Raw genomic sequence first — 27,213 nt, 5'->3', positions numbered from 1 at the left:
TCACACACCAGGATCGAATCGGTACAATCAAAGGAACCATCAGGTTAGAAGTGTCTTCACATCTCCCCCTCCTGACACTTTTAAATGAGAGAGTTTAATTCAATCTAAAGAGAGCATTGAGGGGTGCCTGGGTAGCTCAGTCAGTTGGGCATCCTACTCTTGATGTGGGCTCAGGTCATGATCTTACGGTTTGTGTGATTGAGCCGCACATCGGGCTCCTCACTGACAGTGCAGAGCCTGCTTGGGATTCTCTCTCTCCCTCTTTCTCTGCTCCTGCGCTCTCTCTCTCTCTCTCTCTCTCTCTCTCATACACACACACACACACACACACACAGTCTCTCTCTCAACATAAATCTCTCTCTCAACATAAATAAACTTTATTTTAAAAAGAAATATAGGGGCGCCTGGGTGGCTTGGTGGGTTAAGCATCCGACTTCGGCTCAGGTCATGATCTCATGGTCCGTGAATTCGAGCCCCGCGTCGGGCTCTGTGCAGACAGCTCAGAGCCTGGAGCCTGTTTCAGATTCTGTGTCTTCCTCTCTCTCTGCCCCTCCCCTGTTCATGCTCTGTCTCTCTCTGTCTCAAAAATAAATAAACGTTAAAAAAAATTTTTTTAAATAAAAAGAAATATAAAGATAAAAATTAAGTATATATATGAAAAAAATAAAGAGAGCATTGAGACTCATGAATCATCATTTTCATTCTCGTTGAAACACCAAGTTATTTTCCTTTTCTCAGAAGAAATTAAAATGGAAGCAAACAAGATTTAAAGAGAACCAGTAACCAGCCTTGCAACCAGCCTTGCAAAGCCAAATGAAATTTCTGTTGGTATGGGTCAAAATTGATTAAATATCCCCATTTCATCTGGTTCACACTGAAATAGCTTTTTTTTTTTTTTTCCAACGTTTTTTATTTATTTTTGGGACAGAGAGAGACAGAGCATGAACGGGGGAGGGGCAGAGAGAGAGGGAGACACAGAATCGGAAACAGGCTCCAGGCTCCGAGCCATCAGCCCAGAGCCTGACGCGGGGCTCAAACTCACGGACCGCGAGATCGTGACCTGGCTGAAGTCGGACGCTTAACCGACTGCGCCACCCAGGCGCCCCTACACTGAAATAGCTTTGAGAGAACATGGTCGAGACCTGGATAGAGAGAGGGCTGTGCGAAAGGAACGCTGTGAGGACAGTGGCAGAGCAGAGTGATGGGTTTGCAGGACAGACACACAACTCTGGTCACTTAGGCTTTAGAAGTTGTGTCTTTGCTTGAACTGCAAACATGGCCATCCTGGTTATCAGTATTTTGTTTGTTTAGAATCGAATGTGGAGAAAGAACCGGTCTTTTCATGAAAATAATCGTTGCATCGGAACAGACCTGAACAGGAACTTTGCTTCCAAACACTGGTGTGGTAGGTCGTTTGCTTTATTTCTAGCAATGTTCATTCATCTGAAAGGGGATATTCACAGAGAAAGGCCTATTAATTCAGAGTAATTACAGGGGAGGCCTATCTAAATCAGGAAATAATTCAAATAGGCTTTTTAGTTAAATGCAGTGCTGTAAATGTGCACGATTCACCTTAACCCCTCCGCCCTTCCATTTCGTCTTTAAAAAAAGGAATTTGGTGGGCATCTGGGTAGGTCAGTCGGTTGACTTTGGCTCAGGTCATGATCTCACAGTTCATGAGTTCAAGCCCCGCACTGGGCTCTGTGCTGACAGCTCAGAGCCTGGAGCCTGCTTCAGATTCTGTGTCTCCCTTTCTCTGTCCCTCCCCGACTTGTGCTCACTCACTCGCACTCTCGCTCTCTCCCCAAAATAAAAAAAATAAACATTAAAAGAAAAAGGAACTTAGACCGGTTCCTTAAGGTCCCTTTTAGCTTCAAAATGCTAATATTCTACTTTTCTAGAATAATAATGAAGCGACTGTTAAAAGTCCTACTTTAAAGAAAAAATAACATTCATCATTAGAGTATCAAAGACCAGGGTAGGGTGAGTAGCTCTCCATTTTAATTGCATAGGAAAGGGCTTACTTCCACAGCATTCAAAAACATTTTCTTTTGTTTTCACTATTTAATATTTTTATGAATACCATAAACTTATGTCTGGCATAGCGAGAGCCTATCATTTATTGATTTGAATGAGTCAAAGTACTCAGTGGATATTGATTTAGGCATTCAGGAACATTATCTGGGGGCACCTCGGTGGCTCAGTCAGTTCAGCATCTGACTCTTGATTTCAGCTCAGGTCATGATCCCAAGGGTGTGGGATAGAGCCCTGTGTCAGACGTGGAGCCTGCTTGGGACTGCCTCTGTCTCTCTCTCCCCCACCCTACCTCTCTCCCCTGCTCCCTTTCAATCTCTGTCTTTCTCTCAAAAAAAAAAAAAAAACCCCACAAAAAAACAAAAAAACAAAACAAGACAAAACAGAACATTGTCTGTTCTCAGGGAGGTAGGTGTTGGTTCACACCCCCATTGTATTTCATAGTTACTACATTTAAGAAACAGCTACAGGGGCGCCTGGGTGGCTCAGTCGGTTAAGCATCTGACTTCGGCTCAGGTCACGATCTCGCGGTCCGTGAGTTCGAGCCCCGCGTCGGGCTCTGTGCTGACAGCTCAGAGCCTGGAGCCTGTTTAGGATTCTGTGTCTCCCTCTCTCTCTGACCCTCCCCCGTTCATGCTCTGTCTCTCTCTGTCTCAAAAATAAATAAACGTTAAAAAAAATTAAAAAAAAAAAAAAAAGAAACAGCTACAGAACTAAACCTGATGATAACCTTGAGTCTAATCACCCCTTTGCCCTACACAGTGCTGTGTACGTGATTGTACATATTTCCTTTCAAAACAGAAGAGAAAATGTGTGATTTTGAACGTTTCATCATTCTCTCAGAGTGCATGTGAAAACCTCACCGCAGGGTAGTCCCCTTATTTCCGTATTTCCTTCCTTCTCTAGGCTAGAGACTCAGTGAGGGAAGGGACCACCCAGTGCAGTGCCTGGCACATGCGGGAGTCGCAGAAATTAATTAAATGAATATAGGAATGACTTAGTTGTTGTAAGAGAGTTACAGATGTAGTAAGCAAGCAGAGGAAGGAGCAGTTAATCTCCCCTCAGACTCACTCCTTTTGTGATTAAGGGAACCACTCAGTGGTTTCTCTGTGAGAGCCGTTCTTAAGATTGTCCCATAAAAGTACCCACTGGGGCCCAAAGACTCTGCCACAGCAGTGATAATTGGGCATGGGGTCAGAGAAGCAGCAGCGAATATACAATAGATCTGAATAGAGCTGTTAGTTACTAAGTGCAGAGCCGTTTACATATGTCTCCCCCTAGGTTTCATTATCTGTGTATCCTGGATGGAGAATCCCAGACTCAGGAGGTTGAATCCCTTGCTCAAGATCACAGACCTAGGAAGTGACAGACCTGGGTTATGAAGCCAGGCTGACTGATCCCAAAGTTATCATGATTCTTCTATGTCTGAGAATCACTCTTCTGTTATAGGTTGCCTTCTGGAACTTCTTCTTTTACCTGGAAGTTCTTTTGGTGCTCTGTTTCACTTAATATTTTTTTACGGCGAAGCCATAAAAAATGTGAATAGCCAAGACGTCAAATATATTGTTACTGCCATCAAGAAGTACCAGAGGCCGCTCTGAGGCGTGGCACTTTATGATTACCCATCACAAGAGTTAGAAACAGAAACAGCAAGCAAATAAAAGCAAAAAAAGGGTCCAATGAGGCACTCAAACTCACGAACCCGGAGATCATGACCTGAGCCGAAGTCGGAAGCTTAACCAACTGAGCCACCCAGGTGGCCCCCACCACCTCAGTATGTCTTTAGTAGTATGTAAGCAAGCCAGTGAGACAGAACTAAATCTTCTCTCTTCCTTGTCCCTACAACTAGAACACGCCTTTATGATACTTTTTTTTAAGAATCTCAAAGAGCACCTTACTCTTTAATGAGAAACGACATATCAAGCCTGTTTATTTGCTTCATGTTCACTTCCCCCTTCCTCTAAATTAAAATTGTGTGTGTGTGTGTGTGTGTGTGTGTGTGTATTGGAGTTGGGAATGGAGGTGAGTTGTCTTAGACCGATCAGGCTGCCGCTAACAAAATACCGCAGGCTGATGGCTCCAGCAAGGTAAGTCTATTTCTTGCAGATCTGAAGGCTGGAAGTCCAAGATCAAGGTGTCAGCAGGGTGGGTTTGCCCTGAGGCCTCTCTCCTTGGCTTGCAGATGGCCACCTTCTCACTGTGTCCTCACTTGACATTTTCTCTTCGTGCACATCTATGGTGTCTCTCTCTTTCCTTAAAAGGACACCAGCCACATTAGATCAGGGCCCCACCTTCATGACTTCCTTCAACTTTAATTACCTTCTTAAAGGCCCTCTTTCCAAACATAGCACATTGTGGGTTACGGCTTGCATACGTGAATTTTGGGGAGACAGAATTCAGTCCATAACAGGTAGCATTTTGTGAGGACCTCTGGTCTCAAACTTCCTAAGATAGATCCCCTCATTTTCTAAGATGTTAAGTTAAACTGCAAAGTTTTGGTAGCTATGGTACGGTGGAAAATCCTTTCTTTCTTTCCCATGAGACCGTAGTGTTTTTTTAATCGCTTTTATGGCGCTAAAATACATATAACCTGAAATTTGTCATTTTAACCATTCAGCACATTGAAGCATTAAGTATATCCAGTCGGTGAAACCATCACCAGTATCCATTTCCAAAAGTTTTCTTCAGCCCAAACAGAAGCTCTGTGACCATTCAGCAATGTCTTCTTGTTTCCTACTCACTGCAGTCCCTGTAATGTCTGCTCTACTCTCTGTTCTACGAACTTTCCTGTACTAGATATCTTTTTATTCCAGGGTTCATAGATGAGATAATACTTAAGCTCGAAGGGATCTGGGAGACCAAGCGCTACAGATAAAGCACCTTCAGCTGAGCCAGATGCAATATCTTGCCCAGATCGACATGTCTGTTTAGGAGCAAAGCAGTCCCGGACTCCAGGGTCCTGACTCCCCATGAATCTTTCTACCGAAATACTTGAAACCTCTAGAATGACAGTCACAGAATGAGAGCCTGAGGCTGCTCTGTCCACTGCAGTAGTCACTAGCCGCATGTGGCCCCTGAACACTTGAAATGTGGCTTGTCTGAATTGAGATGTACAGTGAGTATAAAATACACACCAAATTTCAAAGACTTGGTGTGAAAAAAGGAGCCTAAAGTATGCCATGAACAATTTTTGTATTGGCTGTGTTTGAAAGGATTGTACTTGGTACCTATTGGGTGAAATCAGTTGTATTATTAAAATAGGTTGTTGCTTTTGAAATACACAGTTACTTGAAAACCTAAATACGTAACTTGCCGTATGTTTCTACGGAATGGCTCTGGTCTGAGGATTCATGTTAGGGGACCACCTGTTCCTTCATCTCTTTGATGTCCCCCTACTCCTAACGTAGAATCTCTACTCTCTAAAACTGTATATCAGGGGGAAAAGGGCAGGAGTAATCAAAGGATATGAAACTATCAGAATGGTTGGTCTGATCACATTCTTGGTTAAAAATGCAAATCGGGGAACCTGGGTGGCTCGGTCGGTTGAGTGTCTGACTCTTGATTTCAGGTCAGGTCATGATCCCAGGGTTGTGGGACTGACTCCTGTATTGGACTCCATGCTGAGAGTGGAGACTGCTTAGAGTTCTCTCTCTCTCTCTCTCTCTCTCTCTCTCTCTCTCTCAAAAAACAAAAAACAACAACAAAAAAACCCATTAATACAAATGAAATACTTGGAAAGGCCTTGGATGTTTAGCACATATTTTCTTGTGCCAAAAAGAATGTTTCACAAACATTAAGGTTGTCTCTGTTGCAAATAAAAGGCAGAAATCAGAGCAAACTTGAGGCAGGCAGGACCTGTAAGGATAATGGAGTAGACCATGGAACCCCAGGACAAGGGCAACGAGCTTCAGAAACAGCTTGGAACTGGGCCTGGGGGACTGCAGTGAGTTCTGTGAGTCCTTTCTCTCTCCATTCATCCCTGCAAAGCACAATGGGTTTTTGTTTTATTCCAATCCACATGATGATGATGGTGATGATGGTGAGCACAACGACGACGCGAGACAAAGACCATGAGGAGGAAAAGCAATCATTACTGAATCTTAGTATTTACAAGGCACCATGCAAAGCACCTCATATACATTGTACTGAATCCTCACGAAATCCACGTTAAATGTATAACTTTTCCATTTAGCAGATAGGAAAGTCAAGGTTTAGACAGGTTTGAAACATTTCACCTAAGGCCATATAGCTATTAAATGGCAGCACCAAGCTTAGGATCAAGCAATTGGGTGATTAACAATATGCCACTTAGCCTCTTATCGTAAAAGGTCCTTAGTGCCAAGAATGTTCACTTTGCATCTCTCTCTCCTTAGAGAGAGAGAACTCTAAGCAGTCTTAGAATGAAAAACAGCAGTATTTCATTCATAGGGTTGCCAAGAGGAGTGAATGAGATACTGTGTGTAAATCTTAGAGTTCAGGTCAGCTGGTGTTTTCTTTGTTCTAGAGTGCCGCTGGACTGACGCTAGGATCTTCCTCTTCGATACCAAGTTATCAGCGGAGGGATTCAGAGTGACAGAACACAAGTTAGGGACCTAGTTCAAGATTAATCAACTGTTCCTAGGCGGGAATAATGGTTGGGGTCAGAGGTGGCTCCCTGAGGCTCCACCCCTGTGAATTAAAGAAGAAAGGTGAAGGGGTAGGAGGCAGGCTACCATCCAAAGTGATGTATACTATAATTTCTCAAAAGGATGAATGAACATTACTCCGGCCCCGAACATTCCATCTCCTTTTATTTGCCAAACCTCCTTAGCAAGTTGCAAGTAGTACGAAAGGCAGACTTGTATAGTCTGAGCTCCCAAAGGAGACTCCTTTTATGGACCACATTGATTAGTAATTTTTAAACTACAAATATCAGAAAAACCAAGCTCACGCTGGATTAAAGAAAATGGGGTTTCTAAAAAAAAATGGGGTTTCTCTATCTCACAGAACCACAAGTTTGGAGGCAGGGCTGACGTCTCTGAGACGTCCTTAGCCACTTTCACAAAGGGTGCAAGATGGCTGTCCCCAGGCAGCGATTGTTGGGGTGTTTGCTCTGAGGGCGTAGAAACATCTGCTTCAATAGAAACATAATGTTCTTTACAGAGCTCTGTCTAATCCACTTCTCTAGAAATTTTACACCATGGATATTAGGAGGATGCATTGTCAGGGAAATCACAAATGACAATGGCGTTTGCTAATCCCACTCTATCCATTTCACTTCAGAGGAAGGTGCATCAAGTTTCTCTTGCTCGGAAACTTACTGTGGCCCTTACCCTGAGTCAGAGCCAGAAGTGAAGGCAATGGCCAATTTCTTGAGAAAAAACATCAACCACATTAAGGCTTACATCAGCATGCATTCATACTCCCAGAAGATAGTGTTTCCATATTCCTATAATAGAAGCAAAGCCAAAGACCATGAGGAGCTGGTAAGTGCTACTCAATTATCTTTTTTTTCACTGGCATTTCAGAAATAAAATATTACCAAGTTCAAGAATCAAAAACTGTGGGAAAAATTTTCTCCTTTGGAGGACAGATGGAAAGATGCTTTCTGTTTTAATCTCGTTCTGCTGAGAGTCACCCTGGGTCAGGGTTCACTGAGGGAATGTAAAGAATGGGTCCTATTCTGTGGACAAGAACTTCAGTCCAGCAAATGGGTATCTAAGAAAATAACTGACATACTGCTTGAAGGTCAGGGGGAACCATTTCCCGTAGAACTGATCTACATATAAAGCCCTAACAGCAAGGACAAGAGACTCTGGAATTGTGGGTCTGCTTTGTGGTACCTCGCTTTCAACAACAGATCAAGTCCTGGAACCACACTCATTAATTTGATATCAACATTGGGAATTGTGTGCACACTGCCCTCTCTAACCCCCAGGGGTTTGGTCCTAGTAAAAGCACCTCCAATTTCAACACTGAAGCGAGAACCCCCCCCCCCCCGACCTTTTTTTTGGAATGTAGTGAATGATACAGAAGTTCAAAGAGGAATCATTTTGTCTGCTAACCCCTCACTCCTTTTTGGTCCCAGATGTCCTATGTTTGGGTTGATGGCAAAGAATGCAGGGGTTCTTGATGGATTGTAGCCGGGATTGTCCGAATTCTCACCGCAGATGCCTTCCAGACAATGGAAGGGTTATGGCAACAGTCTGATTCTTGCCTAAGTTCTGATCTTTATGTCGTGTTCTGTTTCTTACTCATTTTATTCTGGTTCTCTTTCCTCTTTCTCTTTTTATGTTTTTAAATTTGTATGTTTTTGTTATTGAAGTATAGTTGACATACAATGTTATATTAGTTTCAGTTGTACAACATAGTAATTCCATAGTTCTATGCATTATGCTCACTGCAGTAAGTGTAGTTAGCATTTGTCACTCTATAACATTATTACAATATTATTGACTATATTCCCTATGCAGTATTTTTTAACCCATGACTTATTTATTTTATAACTGGAAGTTTGTACCTGTTAATTTCCTTCACCCATTTCATCCATTCTCCTAACCCCCTCCCCTCTGGCAACCACCAGTTTCTTCTCTGTAATTATGAATCCGTTTCCATATTTTTGTTTGTTGATTTGCTTTGTTTTTTAGATTTCACATGTAAGTAAAATCATATGGTATTTGTCTTTCTCTAACTTATTTCACTCAGCATAATTCCCTCTAGATCCATTCATGGTGTTGAAAATGGCAAGATCTCATTCCATTTTATAGCTGGGTAATATTTCATTGCACACACACACACACACACACACACACACACATCTTTATGCATTCATCTATCAGCGGATACTTAGTTTACTTCCATAACTTGGCCATTGTAAATAATGCTGCAATAAACATAGGGTCATGTATCTTTTCAAGCAAGTGTTTTCATTTTCTTTGGGTAAATACCCAGTAGTAGAATTACTGGCTCATATGATATTTCTATTTTTAATTTTTGAGGAACCTCCATACTGTTTTCCACAGTGTTCACCCCAATTTACATTCCTATCAAACAGTGCGCGTGAGTTCCTTTTGTCCATCTCCATGCCAACACTTTTTATTTCTTGTATTTTTTATAATAGCCATTCTGATAGGTGTAAGGTGATATTTCATGGTAGTTCTGATTTGCATTTCCCTGATATATGGTGATGTTGAGCATCTTTTCATGTATCTGTTCACCATTTGTATGCCTTCTTTGGAAAAATATCCATTTAGGTTCTCTGCCTATTATTTAATTAGATTATTTGTGGGGTATTTTTTTGTTTGTTTTTTGTTTTGGGGTTTTTTTGTTTGTTTATTTGGTTGGATTTGGTGTTGGTTTTATGTCCTGGTTCTCTTACAAGAATAAACTATAGCCACATTAAGGGCTGGCAGTGGCTGATGACAAATATAATGTTATTTGCACTTCCTGAAAATAGCTCATTTAGAACATAAACGTGCTTGATGCTTGCAATTCTTTCTTTTTCTCAAAGGAAAACTTTTAAGGAAAGCTCCTTTCTTGGTGTCATCCTTGAAGAAACGAAAGGATATTTATCATGATTTGGAAACAGAACTAGTCTGATTTTCCCTTGTTTTTGGATTAGTGTTGCCACACATATTTTGTTGAGTTATTTGGTGTAAAATATTGTGTTTGGCGGACACTGATGAAAGAAGCATTCGGTAGGACCCTGCCCTTTAAGAGAACATGATATGGCTAGGGAGCTCAGCCATGAGCAAATGTTACAAGTAGCTATATTCGAGGTGCAGTGACTACTGAATAAGTTGGCCCAGATGGTGCATCCTCAGTTCTGACGGGGCTAGCATGGGGGTGGCCTCGTTAACTGATTCAGAAGGAAATGCTAGATATGCTTGGGGATAAAGTCCCTGTCCCTGAGGAATTTCTCATCTCTTAAAGGGCGACATACTATAAAGAAAACATAATAATAAAGGGCGATTGCCATCAAAGAACAGATACACTTTCAGCCAGAAATGGAAAGACAGGAATTCCATAGGCAGACCGGGAAGGGAGGACATTCAAAGCGGAGGAGATGCGTCCCCGCAGAAAGTGTGTTCAGGGGACCCTGTGGGTGTGAGAGTAGAGAGTGACGCCATCAGAAAGTAGATGTGGTCCGCTTGTTGGCATGTCAGAATAAATTCGTGTTTTGTTCTGTAGACAATGGAGGTCCATTACCATTTTTTTGAACAAAGGAGGGGTACAACATAATATGCACTGATACTCCTCTGGGTTATTCAAGAGAGTGACAGCGGATGCTAGCCTGAACTTCGCGAAAGGTCTGGATAAGCTAGAAACAAATGTAGTGGAACAACAGACTTACTTATTAGCCTGCTCCACACTGGGCACATGATCCTTTTTATGTGATGAGTCTTTAGTAGTTATTAGGCATTTTACCCAAGAAGAGAATGGAGTTTGCGAGAAGGAAACGAAGTAAGCATTAGGTATATGTAATATTTACACAGGTTGCATTTAAAGTTTGGTGATGATTTTGTGTAGGAGTAGGGTAACTCCAGGCGGTTTGCCTTTGGAATACAGTTATACCTCATTGTATATAAGAAACGAACTCCTAAAAAATGCATGTGAGAATTATTTTTTCTTCAAGTTAAATCAAATTTTCAATGTACTAGAAGAGTCTATGTTTAATGCCACCTAACTGTGATTTCCATAAAAGTTTATTTATTCTTACTACGCAGATTTTTCATATCAACAGTTTTCTCTAGCTTTATTCAGATATAACTGATGTTTAACATCATGTAAGTTTAAGGTGTACAATGTGATGATTTGATACACTTACACATTGTTTAGCTGGAAATTTAACTGGAAATGTATATAACCAACACTCCCCCAATTCATTCACCCCCACCCCCCTAGCAACCAGCAATATACTTTCTTTTTCTTCACCTACACAGTTTGATTCATTTAATATGTGATGATTTTTTTAAAGAAACTTCTGCTTGTCCCGCTCCAAAGCTGCACATTAACTGAAATTTCATATTCTATTGATTTCAGTCTCTAGTGGCCAGTGAAGCAGTCCGTGCTATAGAGAATACTAATAGAAATACCAGATATACACATGGCAGTGGTTCAGAAAGTTTATGTAAGTATTTCTTCTTAACATCTTGGAGAACTGTGAGCTACTAAAGAAATCTGTATGTTTGGTTTTTCTCTGCGGATTTAATTTTTCTAAATGGAATCTTTAAACCAGGTCACACGTAAAATAGTTGGATTATAACAATTAGAAATGGAAGCATAATAGCTACGACAGCACTGAGCAAGGCTATATTAATACATGAACACACTGAAGACAAAATGGTATTTAAGAAATTGTGTTCATTGCTACAGAGTAGAGATTATAGAATTGTCATCATAGTAGTTGAGTGAAGGAGGAAAGGCCATAAAGGGTTAAAAGAATGTGTAAGATGCCAATGGCCACCGTGTAAGGTTGCACAGGTTGAACACTACACAAATCTGGGGAACACTCTTTACATTAGATGCTTGCTAGTGACAGGCGGTGCTCACTAGAGTACATTATAGTTAAATGTCTTTTGCTTGTATCACACTGATGATAGCTCATATACGGCAAACTCCTAAGAAATATTTTAAAATTTAATTTCTGCTGGCAGATATTTATTGGGGGACTCCTTTTTACCCACATTGGGAAGACAGATAATGATTTTTATCTTTTGCAACTGGAGGGGGAGATGGAGAAAGAGGAAGAGAAAATAAACATGTCACCAGATGTCCACAAACTGCGACCCACAGGTCAAATTCAGCTTACTGCTTGTGAGGCACAGGCCTGTGAGATAAGAACAGTTTTTCCATTTTTTAAATGGTTGAGGGAAAAAACACAAAATAGCGAGATTTTGTGACACGTTACAATTATATGAAATTCAGATTTCAGTATCCAAAAATAAAGTTAAAAAAAATTTTTTTTGCACTTATTTATTTTTCAGAGGCAGAGAGAGACAGAGAGTGAGTGGGGGAGGGGCAGAGAGAGAATGAGACAGAATCCAAAGCAGGCTCCAGGCTCTGAGCTGTCAACACAGAGCTCGACGCGGGGCTCGAACCCACAAACTGAGATCATGACCTGAGCTGAAGTCGCACGCTTAACCGACTGAGCCACCCAGGCACCCCCCAAAAATAAAGTTTTATCTGAACACAGACACACGCATTTATTTATGTATTGTCTATGGTGGCTCTCATGACAGTAGTATCGAATAGTTTTATGATATAATTTGTGGCTCACAAAACCTAAAGCATTTACTATCCGGTCCTTTACAGGTAAAGTTTGCCAATCTCTGATGTAAACAACTAAATAGTAAAATAGAGTATAATCCCATCGATATGTGAAGAATATAAAATAGTCTTAAGGGTTTGAGGATGACTGCAGGAGAGAGAGGTTACTTAGCTAAAGTGACCTAGGAAGGTCTCTCTCTGTAGGTGACACTTCTGGGAGACCTACCTGACAAGTGGCTGCCCAACAATGGTGTCAGGGGAAAACCAAGGAGAGGAAATGGCTTGTGTAAAAGCCCTGAGGCAATATTCAAAACCTCAAAGTTTTCTTTAACAGGTATGATCTACGGGAGTAGAAAAATACATTCAGCTTAGTAATCACATTCATATGATTTTCGATAAATTGCTTTACCCCTGGATGTCCTATTAGTAGAAAGTCCAGAATCTTCCTCTTCCTCCTCAACTACCCCTAAAATGTCTCACAACAAAGTGGGGCCAGATTGGCCACATGGTGTCTCTGTCTCTTGGTGTCACTGGTCCACTGTTACCTTTGCTGACCCAGGTCCTTGCTCTGTCGGAGAGGCACCCCACACCCTCCTTTCACAATTCAGAGCTTTCTTGATTCCCATTCTCTTCTCTACCATTGTTCCCCAAAGCATAACCATAGAGCCTCAGGGCTGAAGAGCTTTAAAAGTAACTTTCTGTTGTGGTGAAATCAGTCTATCTCTACATACTCTTTCATTCATTCATTCATTCATTCATTCATTCATTCAGTATACATCTGCGTGGTTGTGTGCATAAGCATGAGAAAATGGCTAGAAGAAGAAATGCCAAATATTGAGAGTGGTTGTTCTGAATAACCTATTTAATCCACCGCTGGTGGATATTTTTCGGTATTATAAACAATGCTTTGGTAAATACCTTTGTAGTTAATTCAAGTATAGGTACAGAAAGAGGCAAAAATGATCACTTTACACGTTACATGATTGTCTACCTGGAAAACAGTAGAAATCAGCCAAAAATATTAGTAACAATCAAAAGTTGAGTAATGTTTGGGACACCTGGGTGGCTCAGTCGGTTAAGTGTTCTGTTCTTGATTTTGGCTCAGGTCATGATGTCATGGTCACAAAATTGAGCCCTGAGTTGGGCTCCATGCGGATGTGGAGCCTGCTTTAGATTGTATCTCTCCCTCTCCTTCTACCACTCCCCTGAGTGCACACACACAATCTGTCTCACAAAACCAAACAAGAACACAAAGTTGAGTAAGGTGGCTGACTATGAACTAACTATACAGAAATCTAAAGCCCTCTTACGTAAAAAAAAAATAATAATCAGGTAGAAAAATAAATACCCCTCTATATGTACATACACACATGCACATATATATACATACAGATACAGACATATATGCGAATTCATTGTTGAATGCATATATGTGTCTACACACACAAATAAATCCATATATCTACACGAAAAACCTAGTAACCATAAAAGAAAATAACCATACTGGTAACCATAAAAGAAAATAAATAAAAGGAGAAATGCAGCATGTTTTTGAGTGGGAAGACAATATAAAAATGTGTCAGTTGTGCTAAATTAGTCTGTATATTTAATGCAATCCTAATGAACAGTTCAATGAGTTTGAACTTCCTTTGAAAGAATAAAGTTGGTAGATGAGCTCGTAAAATTCTGAAAAATGAGGCTAATAGGAGAATTTGCCCCAACCAGGTATTAACGCACATCATAAACTTGTAGTAATTAAGACTGTGGAACAGAGCCTGGGAGAAACAGATCAACAGAAGGGAGTAGGAAGAACAGAAAGACACTTAAATACATAAGGACGTCTAGTATCTCATAAAGGAGGCACTTCTAAGAATGTTATTCAATTAATAGGGTTGGAGAACCTGACAACTTACTTAGAAAAAGAAATTAATTTATTACTAACATGTCTTTCTCCAAATTACATTCCAGATAAAATATTTTAAGATAAATCCTCTGCCATAAACCAAGTCAAAAGCGAAATAAGCAAATAAAAAAAAGTTTACATATTACACAAGGCAAATAGCACTAATATTGCTGTTATAAACAATCTATAAAATGAATCGAGTAGAAAAAGAAGCAAAATATACACTAGAAAAATCGAGTAGAAAAATATATAAAGATGGACAATAAATATAGCAAATAAAATGTCCAATTCAGCGGTAATCAAAGAAACAAGGCGATTTTGTGGTATTTTTCACCCATAGAATTGCCAGAAATGCATGATTCCCGTGGATGGTATGGGAAGGGAAGTGGGCATATTCATACCCTGCTAGTGGAGGGGTAAATTGGTTCAATTCTTTTGAAGATTATTTGGCAACATGTAGCATAATTGTAAAAAGTACATACTCTTAGGCTGGTAAATCTGCTTCTAGGAAAGAATATTCCAAAGAAGCAAAGAAGCAATTAGTGAAAACCAGAAAGTTCATTGTAAAGTTGTTTATATTAATTAGAAATCAGAAAAAAATCTAAAGGTCTCCAAGTAAATAATTATTATATCCAGCTTTATAGTGTAGTGCTATGAGATCACGAAAAAATGATATTATAGATTTGAAGTCATTAAGACATAAATATGGTCAGAGAGATCATGTTTAGAAATGTTACAGGGGCACCTGGGTGGCTCAATCGGCTAAGCGTCTGACTCTTGATTTCAGCTCAGTTCATGATTTTGCAGTTTGTAAGTTGGAACCCCATGTCTGGCTCCCCACTGCTGATGGTGTGGAGCCTGCTTAGGATTCTGTCTCTGCTCCTCCCCCACTCTCTCTCTCTCTAAAAATAAATAAACTTAAAAAAAGAAGAAATGTTACAACATTTCATGTATAGGATGATCTTATTTATGTAGGAAAAAATTATGTTAAAGCATGCACTGAGGGGAAAAAAAGACACTAAAATGTTAATCGTGATTACTACTCTTTGGCAGGGTTATGGGTAATTTCTTCCTTAACCTGTTTTTCTTCAGTCTCCATTTTCTACCAGAGACTTAGATTACTTAACAATCAGAAAAAAAGCAGAGCTATTTTTAATTTTAGGGGGGAAAATTCCATTTTGTTAGTTAACTTGAAACATTGTATTTCAAAAAGTAATTTCTTCTTTCTTCTTGTAGACCTAGCTCCTGGAGGTTCGGATGACTGGATCTATGACTTGGGCATAAAATACTCGTTTACAATTGAACTTCGAGATAAAGGCAAATATGGATTCTTGCTGCCAGAGCGTTACATCAAACCCACTTGTACAGAAGCTCTTGCTGCTGTCTCTAAGATAGCTGGGCATGTCATCAAGAATGTTTAATACTCTTGATTTTTCCACTCTTCTCCCATATTTTAATTTACCGATTCCAACAAGACTAAATCATCGTACCAATTCTTTTTAAAGTTTTATCCGTAGTTTTGAGAAAAGCTTTTTCCTATTCCTTGGTTTTGTCAAAGAAAAGGCCAAAATAAATGCTACCTTAAAATTAAGGCAGAAAAGGGCTCACATTGCTTTTTTCTCTCTAAAAAAATATGTAAGAGGCTAGATACGAATTTTTTTTGATTAAGGACGTTTGACCATCGACTTCAAGCAATTTTAATAACTAGTTTCTTGCAGATCATTGGACCACAAAAGGAAAGGTGGTTAGGACATTAAAGATTTCTGCTCCAAATTTTCAACGAACTGCCTTGCGCCTTTAAAAACCCAACCGTGTCTTGTTTGCTCTACAGTAATAAGCGAAGGCCCAGAAAGCGGAGGAGCGGAGGAGCGTCAACAACAGTACAAACACCGTCTATCACCTCTCAGTGCACATTGCTGAGCACATGAATGAATGGCTGTAGTTATTGTCAACAACCAATGTGGCATTTTGTGCATTTACTACAGCTGTTTATTTCAAGACATTATATAATAAAAGGCGTAAACTCTTTCTCTTAGATTCACTTTTTATTGGCAACCTTGGCTCCCCCCCCTGGCTCGGGCACGCCTCTCCGGGGGTCTCTCACCCAGCACAGACGTGATGATTTCCCCGGCCCTCCTAGGAGCCGACGTTACGCCCGGGGGCGTGTCTCCGAAGGGGCGGTGCCTGCGCGCTGACGACTAATCTGGAGGCCGGAAGCTGCCGCGGTCTAGAGGGGATCAGGGCAAACACTTGACTTCCGGCGGCGTTTTGAGTCGGTTCTCCTAGCGGCCTGGTAGTGTTTTCGTTTCCTTTTCTTACTCTCCAGTCTCTCTTCGTTCTTTTTCTTCCTACGTGTCAGTCTCACTTGACCCTGGCGAAGCGGCGGGCGGGTTCTGCTTCTCAGCCACCCCGGGGGCCCGTCGCTAGCGGAGGGCCGGTTCCCGGGAGTCGCGCGCGCACCTCCTTCTCGTCGTCGTCTTCCCGGGTCCAGGCGCGGGGACAGAGAGTCGCCTCCCCCGCTCCTCGGAGCGGTGGTGGCGGTGGCGCCTCCCGACTGAGCTTGCGACAGGAGCTCGGGGAGGAGGTAAGCTTGAATTGTGTGAATTGGTGTGGGTACTGGGGGAAAGGCGTTGGGCGGACCCGGGATGGGGAGGCCCCGAGTTGTCCTACATCCCCGCTCGGGTCACGTCAGAATTTTTAGCTCTCCTTCAGCATCCCACCCTTAACTGTGCAATAGCTCCTTCGGCTCAGGCTTCGTTTCTCGCTCTTGTACTGATTCTGACGAGTTTGTCTACGGAGTCGGGTCTATTCAGACAAAAGGCTGTGCCGGGACACTATCATTTGTGGGCTTGGGAACCCTTGGCGCAGTATTCGCATTTGTATAAGCTGGAAGCGGGCAGGAATGTGGTGTTAGATTTAGAGGCTCCCTCTTACGCATTCCAGATCTATTAGGAAAAATTATCTTGCTGTTGGTTGTATTTGGTCTTGCTTATTGCCCGACAGTGGTCATTTAGAGATTTGGGTCCTGGAGGTTGAGGAGTGCTGCTTTATCTTTACATTCCTAGGTAGTTACTTTTGGCAACCTATCTGTCAGAAGCCGGGGAAAGTGGAGCGAAAGGAGAGGGTCTGTTGTTTGGCATTATCTCTTTCTAAAACAGGTTAAAATAATTTATGTGGCTGGAAAATTATTCAGAGTTGATATTACTTGAATGATATTGGTAGGGTCTTGTTTGTGGAGCGTAGCGGCTTACGCTTTTGGGTTATATTACAAAGTTTTCAGATAATTTGAAGCACTCTGAAAATTATAGACGTATACTATCTGAGACGTTTTGGGGTTTTTTGAAAAAAACAATTTTAAAAGTTTGGAAAATATCTTCACACTTCAACTTTTCAAAGACCGTGATACCGTTGCAGTTAATCTAAATGTTTATGGTGCCAGTTAGCGGAATCTAGTTCTGTAATATTTGAAATGACTGGCTTTAGTACCTAAGCGACAATATTTTGGAGAGTTTTGTGGATATAATCTGTAGATTTTAATATATTTTCCAATTCTTACTGAAATATTAAGATTATATCATGACAATTTAAACACGAGACTACTAAGAATATTGATGCTGGTATATAGCAGTTTGTGTCTGTAAAAATAGTTGCACCATGAAACTTAGACTTTTATCGTGTGGATCTGTTACGATCCAGTTTTATCAAATGCATGCCTCTTACTGGCTTCCTAATCATTGCTGATTCGAAATGAATGTTGATTGCGTATTTAAGATATGCAAATCCAATTTTCATATTAGTAAATTAATACTAAAATCCATAAGTGATGCTATTTCCACTTATGTACAAGTTATTAGAATTTTTACAAGTTGTCAGTGTTAATTTGTATTACAGTATGCATTGGCAGTTAAATATAGAAAGCAAAATTGTTTAATTTACATTTATTTGAAGAATTGGTTTTTAGTGGATGTTTCCCCCACTTCCTCCAACCCCACTCTCCGTTTCATATAGAGTTGGAGCTAGTAGCAACAGTTGAAAATTAACTGGTGTTGCTGTAGAAAGTGTCTTTATACTTTTTTGGTAGTGTGTATGTTGGAGTTTAATTTATTTCACTTTATCCTAGTTGCCAGCATTGGCTATTCTCTGTTCATAGTCTTTTTTAACAAATTATTTTTATTGCACTGTGCTGCAGTATTGCCTTGCTCGTAGAAGTGTAGTCAATTTAGTTCTGTTAGTTTTGTTTGGAATTCAGTTTGGAATTGTTTTAGTCTATTTATAAGTAACATGCAAGGTTGTTTTAGAAAGTTCTTTTTAAAAATATTCTCCCAGATTATGCATCAAATACGTTTCTAAGGTCTGTTTTCTCTTTTAAAAATATGAACTATAGATATGAAGAGACCTCATTTTTAATATAAGCCTTTTAATTTTAGAACTTCAGTGGGTAGAGGTTTCTTCTAGTACCAGTTAGTACATTTATGTAGTTTTAATTGTTTAATTATTTGACAGTTTCCTAATATGCCACGACTCATCCAGATTAAAATAATTTATGTTTTCGTTTGTGCTAAGGGAAGTTGAGGCCTCAAAAAGATGTAATTAGGGGCACCTGGGTGGCTCAGTTGGTTATGCATCTGACTTCAGCTCAGGTCATGATGTCGCAGTTTGTGAGTTTGAGCCCCGTGTCAGGCTCTGTGCCGATAGCTCAGAGCCTAGAGCCTGCTTCTGATTCTGTGTCTCCCTCTCTCTCCACCCCCCCCCCCCCACCTTGTGCTCTGTCTCTCTCAAAAATAAATAAAAACATTAAAAAAAAGAAGATGTAATTCTGTATTGTAGTGAGGATACTAGAATTGATACATGTTTTATTGACACAATTTTACTAATTAGGCTTCAGGAATAATTAATAATTTAAAAAGAGGTTTCTATATGTTTCTCCTTTCTTAGCCATATTTATGTAGTATGTAGCTTTGAGTACATTGTCATATTTGTAAGTTTGGGAGGAAAAGGAGGGACAGTTTCCATTTATTAAGACCCTCTTTTGTTATATTTTAATAGAGTCAAACTTTGTGTCCCCTGTTTTTCTTTTTCCAGTTGAAAAGATATCATGAAAATTTTGATATTTATTTACTGTGCAAATAGAGGGGAGAAATAGGAAAATAACTCAATAGACTTTCACCAGTGTCACCTGGGCTTTGATGATGGTGTTTGGGAAAGACTTGATGATGTGGGTGAAAGTGTGATGACAGTTTGAAATCAAAGAATAATTTGAAAACAAATCTGGGGGGAGAGCTTTTAAAGTCTCTGAGATAGGGAAGACTTTAATATTTACATGTTTAATTTCCTTGTTTCTAACTTTTCTCATATACTTCGAAGCATTTGCTTATTGAAGCGTGTTCAGATGTTAATTGAAAAAGGTTTTCCCCCCCTCAGTCATATCTATATTTTATTCTGTTATGGTGGTTTTTTTTTCTTTTTTTTAAAGTTATTTGTTTATTTGAGAGAGAGAGAGAGAGAGAGAGAGAGAGAGAGAGAGAGAGAGAGACTGCACAGGGGAGGGGCAGAGAGAGAGAGAGAATTCCAAGCAGGCTCTGCACTGAGCAAGGCTCGAATTCACAGACAGTAAGATCAGGACCTGAGCCGAATCAGGAGTTGGACCCTTAACCAACTGAACCACCCAGGTGCCCCTCTGTTGTGGTATTTATTTGCCTTTGAGGGCCCAAATTTTTAGAATGAAAATTCTAATTAAGTCATATTAATTGGTAACATACTTTTAAAGTAATAAATTAATATATATGAGTAAATGCTTTTCATGTATTACAGGTTTGTGTATATATTTAGACAAACAGGATTTAAAACATATTTTGTCTTCCTTGCAAACATGAAGTACTTTGTCTATGCCAATCATGAATGTTTCAGTAATAATATTTAGGTAACTTGTTATTGATGACTGCTGTTGGAAGTTCCTAGATAGATGATCGGAAGAATTCCTATTCCTTTCAATTAGAAAAGTTCAAGTCCTACTTTTTCCCTTTGCCTCAGATTTTTTTTTTCTGTCCACGACCACCCTACAACATAGACTTGGTGTTCAAAGTCAGTGCAGTTTTGAGAGGAGGTCTGATACTGTTGGATGCTGAGAATATGACTTTTATTTCTTTGCTGTTTTCCCCTAAGTTGGGAGACTCAACAGTAGCTAAAAGTAAAGTTCTAGTGATAATCACTATGTAGGTGAATCTTGACTAGTTCTTGATGTCACCGGTACAAGCAGCTTTGTCTCTGTGGGAAAGAGTGACAAGAATACAAGAAGGGGTGTACGATTCAGTCATTAGTCCTCACTTGAATATCTTTGACATATAGTCTGAACCTTTTGAAACCTTCAAAGTTGATGTTAATGATCTAGCATTAGAGAGAAGCTGTGGTTTTCAGTGGTAGGTCAGGGGGGTAGTGGAGTCCTGATCCAAGCAACAGATTACAGAGCAGGAAGGAGCCCTCAGAAAAACAAGAAGGGAGATGCTAGATGACCAGTGTTTTAGGTATAATAATAAATAGCTTCTTGCCTCGATTATGGAAAGCACTACCATTAATTTTTTTTTTTGGAGGAGGGTGTGTTGGAAGTGTTGGCATGAGGAGATATACAGGAGTTTTGTGAGCAGAACTATTTCCTTTGAGAGTGGAGGGAAATACGTTAAGGTTAGGGTTAGTCTTCTTGAGGCAGTGTGGTGGGGTGGTGTGCCTGTTTTCCAAGTTCTAAATAACTGGTAATAGCTAATAAGGAACTTCTAGAACTCCTTCAATTTAAAGTTTATTAATAAATGTTTTAAAAATTGAATTAGTGAATGAGGATTATAATGTGCATCTATGTATTAGTACTTATAATAACATAATGAAACTTTAAATATGCTTTTGTTCTAAACGTTCCCTGTATATTTTGTGACATACTCACTTTTTATTGCCTCCTGCTCTGATATAAATTGTAAAAAAGTGGTTTTCTCAGTTAATCAAAGCTCTACGTTTTCTAGATCTTTCCTCAGCTCCCTTTATCTTGGCTTTCAGCTCTCTAAAGAACATTTTAGTTTGGCAAATCAAATGGGTACATGAAATTTTACCAACTTTTACTCTGTAAATTCTCATTTGGGCTGAGAATGAAATCAAAGATTATCTTAGAGTAGTAACTGTTGGATGTACAGTTGGCTGTAAAGTTCCTTACTCAGAGAACACTTGACACATATGTGATTTCATGTTGCAGCAAATTCTTATTTATGGGACACTCGATGCTAATTTTTAAAAATTTGTAACTAAAATTATTTTCTGAATTCTTTGAATCACTAAATATTAATTAATAAAATGGTTGTATTTTATATTAAAGAATAAGACTGTACCTTTTTTTCCAATTTAAAACTACTCTATCATTTCCTATTTTTCTCTTGGCTCATTATCTTTTGTTCATTTGTCAAATGTTGTCCTTATTCTTAGGATTCTTTTAAAAATGTGACCTGAAGAGAAGTATCTAAACCAAATATTGTTTATAATTTTTTTAAAGTTTTGATTTGGTACTCTCATGATTTAATTTCCTTTCAAATTATATATCTTTATTTTGAAACCACATTAAAGAGCTTTTTGAATTTGTGAACTTTATGGAGACCAGTTCTATACCAAATGGAACTTTTGCCTCTTTGGCTGCGATTGTTCATTCTAGTAACTTTTGACTATTGATAAGATTTCAGCTATTTAGATTGTATGAGATTTGAATGGGTTAGTGGTTTTTTTGGAGTCTTAGTTAGGCAGTTCTTACCCAATTCCCAGAGTGATGTACTAAGTTGTTCTAGATCTGGAATTTAATATTGTTTTCTAATGTATATCATAATATTGTTATCTGACGTTTCATTTCCAGTTGAATCACCTGATTATATACTTGGATTTGTTTTGTTATGGTTTCGGTTTTAAATGTTTTATTTACTTTTGTAAAATATTTGTACAATTTGTCTTTCTTATTTCTAAATGGTAAGGTAGCCTGTTCATCACTTTTAGCATCTTTGATTTTTATGTCAGTGTGGTATATAAATTATAGAAACATCTTGACTTCTAGTTCTGTAGCCTGTTCCATTTTGAAAGAAAGTCATTTTATCAACATTGACTTTTTTTTTATATGTATATAATTGGAAAGTAAATGTCCTTGAATAGACTGTTCTTTTTTAAGGTCTGTAAGGTGGAGAAAATACTTAAATAGTTTTCACTTTTCTCCCAAGCTGCTTTTTAGAATATACCTAATGTCATGAACCGTATAAGGCATAATTTCTGCTATCACCTGATCTTATTTCCTGTTCTCTTTGACATAGCTTTTCCCGTTAAGTAGCTAATAGAGAATGATAGTACAACTTTTCCTTGAAGGATAGTTAACTAAGTTTTGAAACTTTTATAAGGAACGTAGAAACTAAACATTTTACAGTGTGTTTTCTGAGGTTGAATGTACTTTGAAAACTGTATGAGTAGAATATTATTCATTCTGCAGAAGAGGTAAAATTGTAGCCAACAGGTTCCAAAGTTGTTATAAATTTACTAAGAAGGTATGCCTTAGAAGATACCAACTGTTTACCTCTGTTTACCTGTGACCTCTCCGATGCCTTTTTTCTCCTGAGAAAAATTCCCCATAATTTTGCAGTGTGATCTACAGCTTTATCTACATGTAAGTTATAGGCTCAGTTAATTTAAAATGGAAGAATTTTACAGTTTTGCCTCTCTCTCTTTTTGGTTAAAGTAGTACAAAATGTCAAAAATTAGAAGGAAGGTCACAGTGGAAAATACCAAGACCATATCTGATAGCACATCCCGAAGACCCAGTGTGTTTGAGAGGCTCGGACCCAGCACTGGCAGTACAGCAGAGGTGAGTTGTCACTAGAACAGTCACAGGGGTTGTCTTATAATCCTATTCTTGAAATACTGATTTGTATCATAAAGGTGAATGGGTTATTGTAGGAATGTTCAGTAAATTTTTAAAACTGAGTAGCATAAAGAGGAATGAGAAGAGTCAACAGTTTTCATGTTTTTTTCCCTGGCATTTTTATTGTTTGGGGGATAATGTATCTCAGGTTATCTGGAGTTTTCGTAGAATTTGTTTTAATTTTGTCCCTGTAGCATCGTTTATCCAGAAATAAATGTGAAATTTACATAGTAATATCTGTCTCTTAGACACAGTGCCGTAATTGGCTGAAGACTGGCAACTGCCTCTATGGAAACACATGTAGATTCGTACATGGCCCTTCACCCCGTGGTAAAGGTTATAGCAGCAATTATAGAAGGTAAATTAAGAACTTTGAATTGTTCATATACTGTTAGAAGATGGCTTTTGTAATTTATCTAGTATAAAAATCTGAAATACAAACATATTTGATCAGATTTTCTCTTTTGGTGGTAGATCAACGAGATCTTTCTAGTTGTTAATTTCAAGATTAATAAAATGTATGCTTTAAAATTATTTGCTCAGTATTTACTGTTTTTGCCAACAGATTTTTTTTTGTATGTATGACTTACACCCCCCATTATGTATTAAAATGGTTTAAGATAGAATTTTATGGATTTATTTTTACTGAGGGGAGACTTTTTAACTCTTAAAATATTAAAATTTGAAATGGATATAACTTTAGCCTTTTAAGATGTTCTGAATTCAAATCTTAATGACAAAAGACAATCCACTGCAGACTCTGTAGATTAAAATGCATTTGCCAAATCTCTAAACTGTGTATTAATGTAAAATATGTATTTATATGTGGATAAAGGTACTACTACCTATTTAGAACATCTTTTTTGCCTTTGATAAAGGCAAAGCTAAATGAAATTTTTCAATAAAGCCCTTTTATTTTTCTTTCAGTTCAGTTCATGATTTTGTTATTGTGTTTAAATATGTAACACATGTAAAGATTGTCACAAAAGCAGTTTAAACTTGATTGGTAAACAAATAATTAACCAAGTCTTAAAATTGAATGTGCTGATTGCCTTGGCTACAGCAAGAGTGTAAAAATCAAACATTAGCATTTGCAGTTTTTTTTTTTTTAATAAGTGAATTGATGGGTGTGTGTGTGTATAGATTTTGAGGCCTAATAGAATTTAAAATTCAAACGCTGAGCTGGCTTTCTGTTCATGTAAACATACATTTTAGCTTACTTGTGATGCTGAATACTCTGTTTTATTTGTATTTAGATTGTCATCTGTGCCCTCTGTTAATGTGGGAAAACCACTTCTTTTATATGTTTAAGTATCTGTAAAAATACACACCTGGGTAAAGTGTTTCAATAATTTTAATGTTTTGTTTATGTTATTGCCACACTTTAATACATACTTTAATTCATCTGTGAAATTCGTTAACTGACAGAAAATTTTTATAGAAGGGGTAATTTTGAGGAAAATGGACAGAGAAATTGGCCTAAAATGGAAAAATACAGTGTCATTACTAGACTTGGAATAAAGGATTTTTTAATTTTGTGGATGTTTTTCCATTTGATAACCCTCTTTGGCTTTTGTCTTTTTTTTTCTTTTTTTTTATAGGGAAGAGAATGTAGTTCGTAATGTGATTCAAAGATGGAAAGAAAACCCGTGTATTTCAGAAATGCTTTTTTAGTCACAAGATATTTAAGTCATTTATTGAGCATTCACTGTATGTAGAGCACTCAGGTGCTGTTTAGATAGAAACAAGTTCATAATAAATTGTCTTATTATATAAAGGAAACCAGGGCACAGAAGATTTACATGTACATCATAATTAAAATTTAAAGCCTTTAAGTACTGGTTCATAATAAGTTTCACTTTCAAGGTCAGATTTAACTGTTAAAGTGTTTAATATAGTCTTATAAAATATAAATATTAATGAGAGCCTGTAACATGAATTAACTGAATTATTTCTTCATTAATCATTTGTTTTGTATTGATTGATAAAAGAATTGATTTGCTTGATCAACTATTGAAATAGATGTAAATGTCTATGTGATTTCTTTTTATCTTTAAAAATATGTATACAGTATTTTTTGTTAGCCAGTGAGGGACATACCACTCCTTGACTTCTGTTGCTCTTTATTAAAGATCCTCTAGGAATATTCTTTAAAGATAGTGTGTTTTCCATCTCTGTTTTGTTTTCTTACTTAATAATGGTGTGAAAATAATTGGATAGCTGTTTATCGAACTTTCAGTATAAGTTATTAAGGTTTACAGTGTTGAATATAAGTATGTATGATTTTTCTTAATTAAAGGAAGTCCGCTGCCTAAGTCTTGCTTTGAATCCTTTAACTATTTTCTGTTCTGAAACAATATCAAATTTAAGAAGAGTTATAAGAATAACAGAAAAATCCTATATTTGCCATGATTCTTGAGGTGGGTAATTCTCAGTTGTTGGCATTGCACCCAACCACATACGTGTACATATGAAAATACCACTAATGTTGCCTTTTGATTAATTTTACAATGTTGGGGTTTAAAACTTGATATCTTCTGACTTTTTACTTCAAATACAAGTAATACATTTATGTGATTTTTAGAAAAACAAGTTAAGCTGTTGATTACAAATTCTTTTTTCTCAGCTCACATGCAGTTTTTTATTCTTATCACTAGTACCTGCCTCCCCATGGAATTTTAATGTATACACTTCTGGTTGGTATTGGGAGAAAACTTGTAAGTGATGCTCGTATTATTTATATATTAATATTTAAGCTCAAGCAAATTAATTATTTTTCTGAACATTAGGAGCCATGGACAGTTAGAAAATTTTTATTGATTTGTGAGGTATTTCTGTAAATATAGCCTTATAAATGTTATATGAATATAGATTTTTGTTGTTTTGTTTTGTTTTTCTTTTGTTTTTGTTTTTTCGGTTCAAAGGTCACCAGAAAGACCTACAGGGGATCTTAGAGAAAGAATGAAGAATAAGCGCCAAGATGTGGACACTGAGTCCCAGAAACGAAACACAGAGGAGTCATCCTCACCTGTTAGGGTAGGAATGAATTTCCCAAAACAAAGTTGAATTTCGGTAGTGATTTATTATTTACGTTCCACTCAAAATAGTATCTTGGGTGCTAAATATATGGTAAATGTGTAATACCAGGTTATAATGTTTTATGTGAATAATGTAATTTAGAGGAAAAACATCCTCTGGGAAAACTCCTAATTCTCTGAATTAGTTCTTGGTGGTAGTTAATTAAGGTGAAGGGAATTGGTTAGCAGAGCCCAAGCTGAACTTCATAGGATTTCTGTATCTTGGTGGGCATCCTGAGCATCTAAAAGTATTCTGAAGTTTTCAGAATTCAGTCAGCTGTCCTATCCTGCTTGCTTCTAAGAAAGATTGAAGCGGGTTAGTTACAGTAGAACACTTAGAAATTAAAACAGTAAAAGCAGGCGTGGTGGTGATGGAAGCTGAACTAGAGAACTTAGGTGAAGGAAAGCACATGTGACCACAAATTCAGTGGTGAATTTCCTGGTAATGAAGCCAGAAGAGAAATATAATTGATGATTATATATAATTTGGTGGTTGTATAAGTATATAAATTTATATCAATATATAAATCGATGCTTCAGTATAACTTATTGAATAAAAGAAGACATCAGTTTTTCAGAAATGGAAATCTCTTCCTGAGTTAATTTTTTTTAAGAAATTTATGTGTATGTGTAACAGATTATTGAGATATAATTCACATACCATACTGTTCATCCATTTCAAGTGTACATTTCAGTGGTTTTTTGTATATTCCCAGAGTCAGGCAACCATCACCACAGTCAATTTTGGAGCATTTTCATCACCCTGAAAAGAAACCCCGTACCCTTTAGTGGTCACACTTGTATCATCCAACTGACCACCAGCCCTAGGTGACCACTATTCCACTTACGATCACTATAGATTTGCCTGCTGTGGATATTTCATAATGTTGGAGTTACGCAATATGTGGTTTTGTTTTTGACTAGTGTCTTTCACTTAACATAGAGTTTTCAAGGTTCATGAAAGACTATAGGATACATCAATATTTTATTCCTTGTTTTTGCCAAATAATATTCCATTGTATTAA

General features: G+C 38.1%; 2 protein-coding genes across 11 annotated transcripts in view; both read left to right on the top strand.

Moving 5' to 3' along the window:
• CPB2 (carboxypeptidase B2) overlaps positions 1-16,213 on the top strand; it is a 49,958-nt gene extending 33,745 nt beyond the window's left edge. The window contains exons 8-11 of the mRNA XM_058685174.1: positions 1,312-1,405; positions 7,297-7,499; positions 11,056-11,143; positions 15,422-16,213. Coding sequence (XP_058541157.1) covers positions 1,312-1,405; positions 7,297-7,499; positions 11,056-11,143; positions 15,422-15,606 — 570 coding nt within the window. The 3' untranslated portion in view covers positions 15,607-16,213. The remainder of the gene's footprint in view (positions 1-1,311; positions 1,406-7,296; positions 7,500-11,055; positions 11,144-15,421) is intronic.
• A 158-nt stretch (positions 16,214-16,371) lies between these two features.
• The window catches only part of ZC3H13 (zinc finger CCCH-type containing 13), a 98,212-nt gene continuing 87,370 nt past the window's right edge, over positions 16,372-27,213 (top strand). For 4 of the 10 annotated variants that reach the window (XM_058685130.1, XM_058685154.1, XM_058685122.1 and 1 more), the window contains exons 1-4: positions 16,418-16,769; positions 22,929-23,054; positions 23,360-23,469; positions 26,036-26,147. In XM_058685130.1, coding sequence (XP_058541113.1) covers positions 22,938-23,054; positions 23,360-23,469; positions 26,036-26,147 — 339 coding nt within the window. In that variant the 5' untranslated portion in view covers positions 16,418-16,769; positions 22,929-22,937. Of the gene's footprint in view, positions 16,770-22,928; positions 23,055-23,359; positions 23,470-26,035; positions 26,148-27,213 lie in introns of those variants that run through there. The other 6 variants (XM_058685146.1, XM_058685136.1, XM_058685109.1 and 3 more) reach the window with 5 other exon arrangements.

This window comes from Neofelis nebulosa, chromosome 1 (genome assembly GCF_028018385.1).
Source record: "Neofelis nebulosa isolate mNeoNeb1 chromosome 1, mNeoNeb1.pri, whole genome shotgun sequence".
Taxonomy (NCBI): domain Eukaryota; kingdom Metazoa; phylum Chordata; class Mammalia; order Carnivora; family Felidae; genus Neofelis; species Neofelis nebulosa.
Note: the sequence above shows the minus strand (reverse complement) of the source record. Positions and strands in the feature narration are given on the sequence as shown.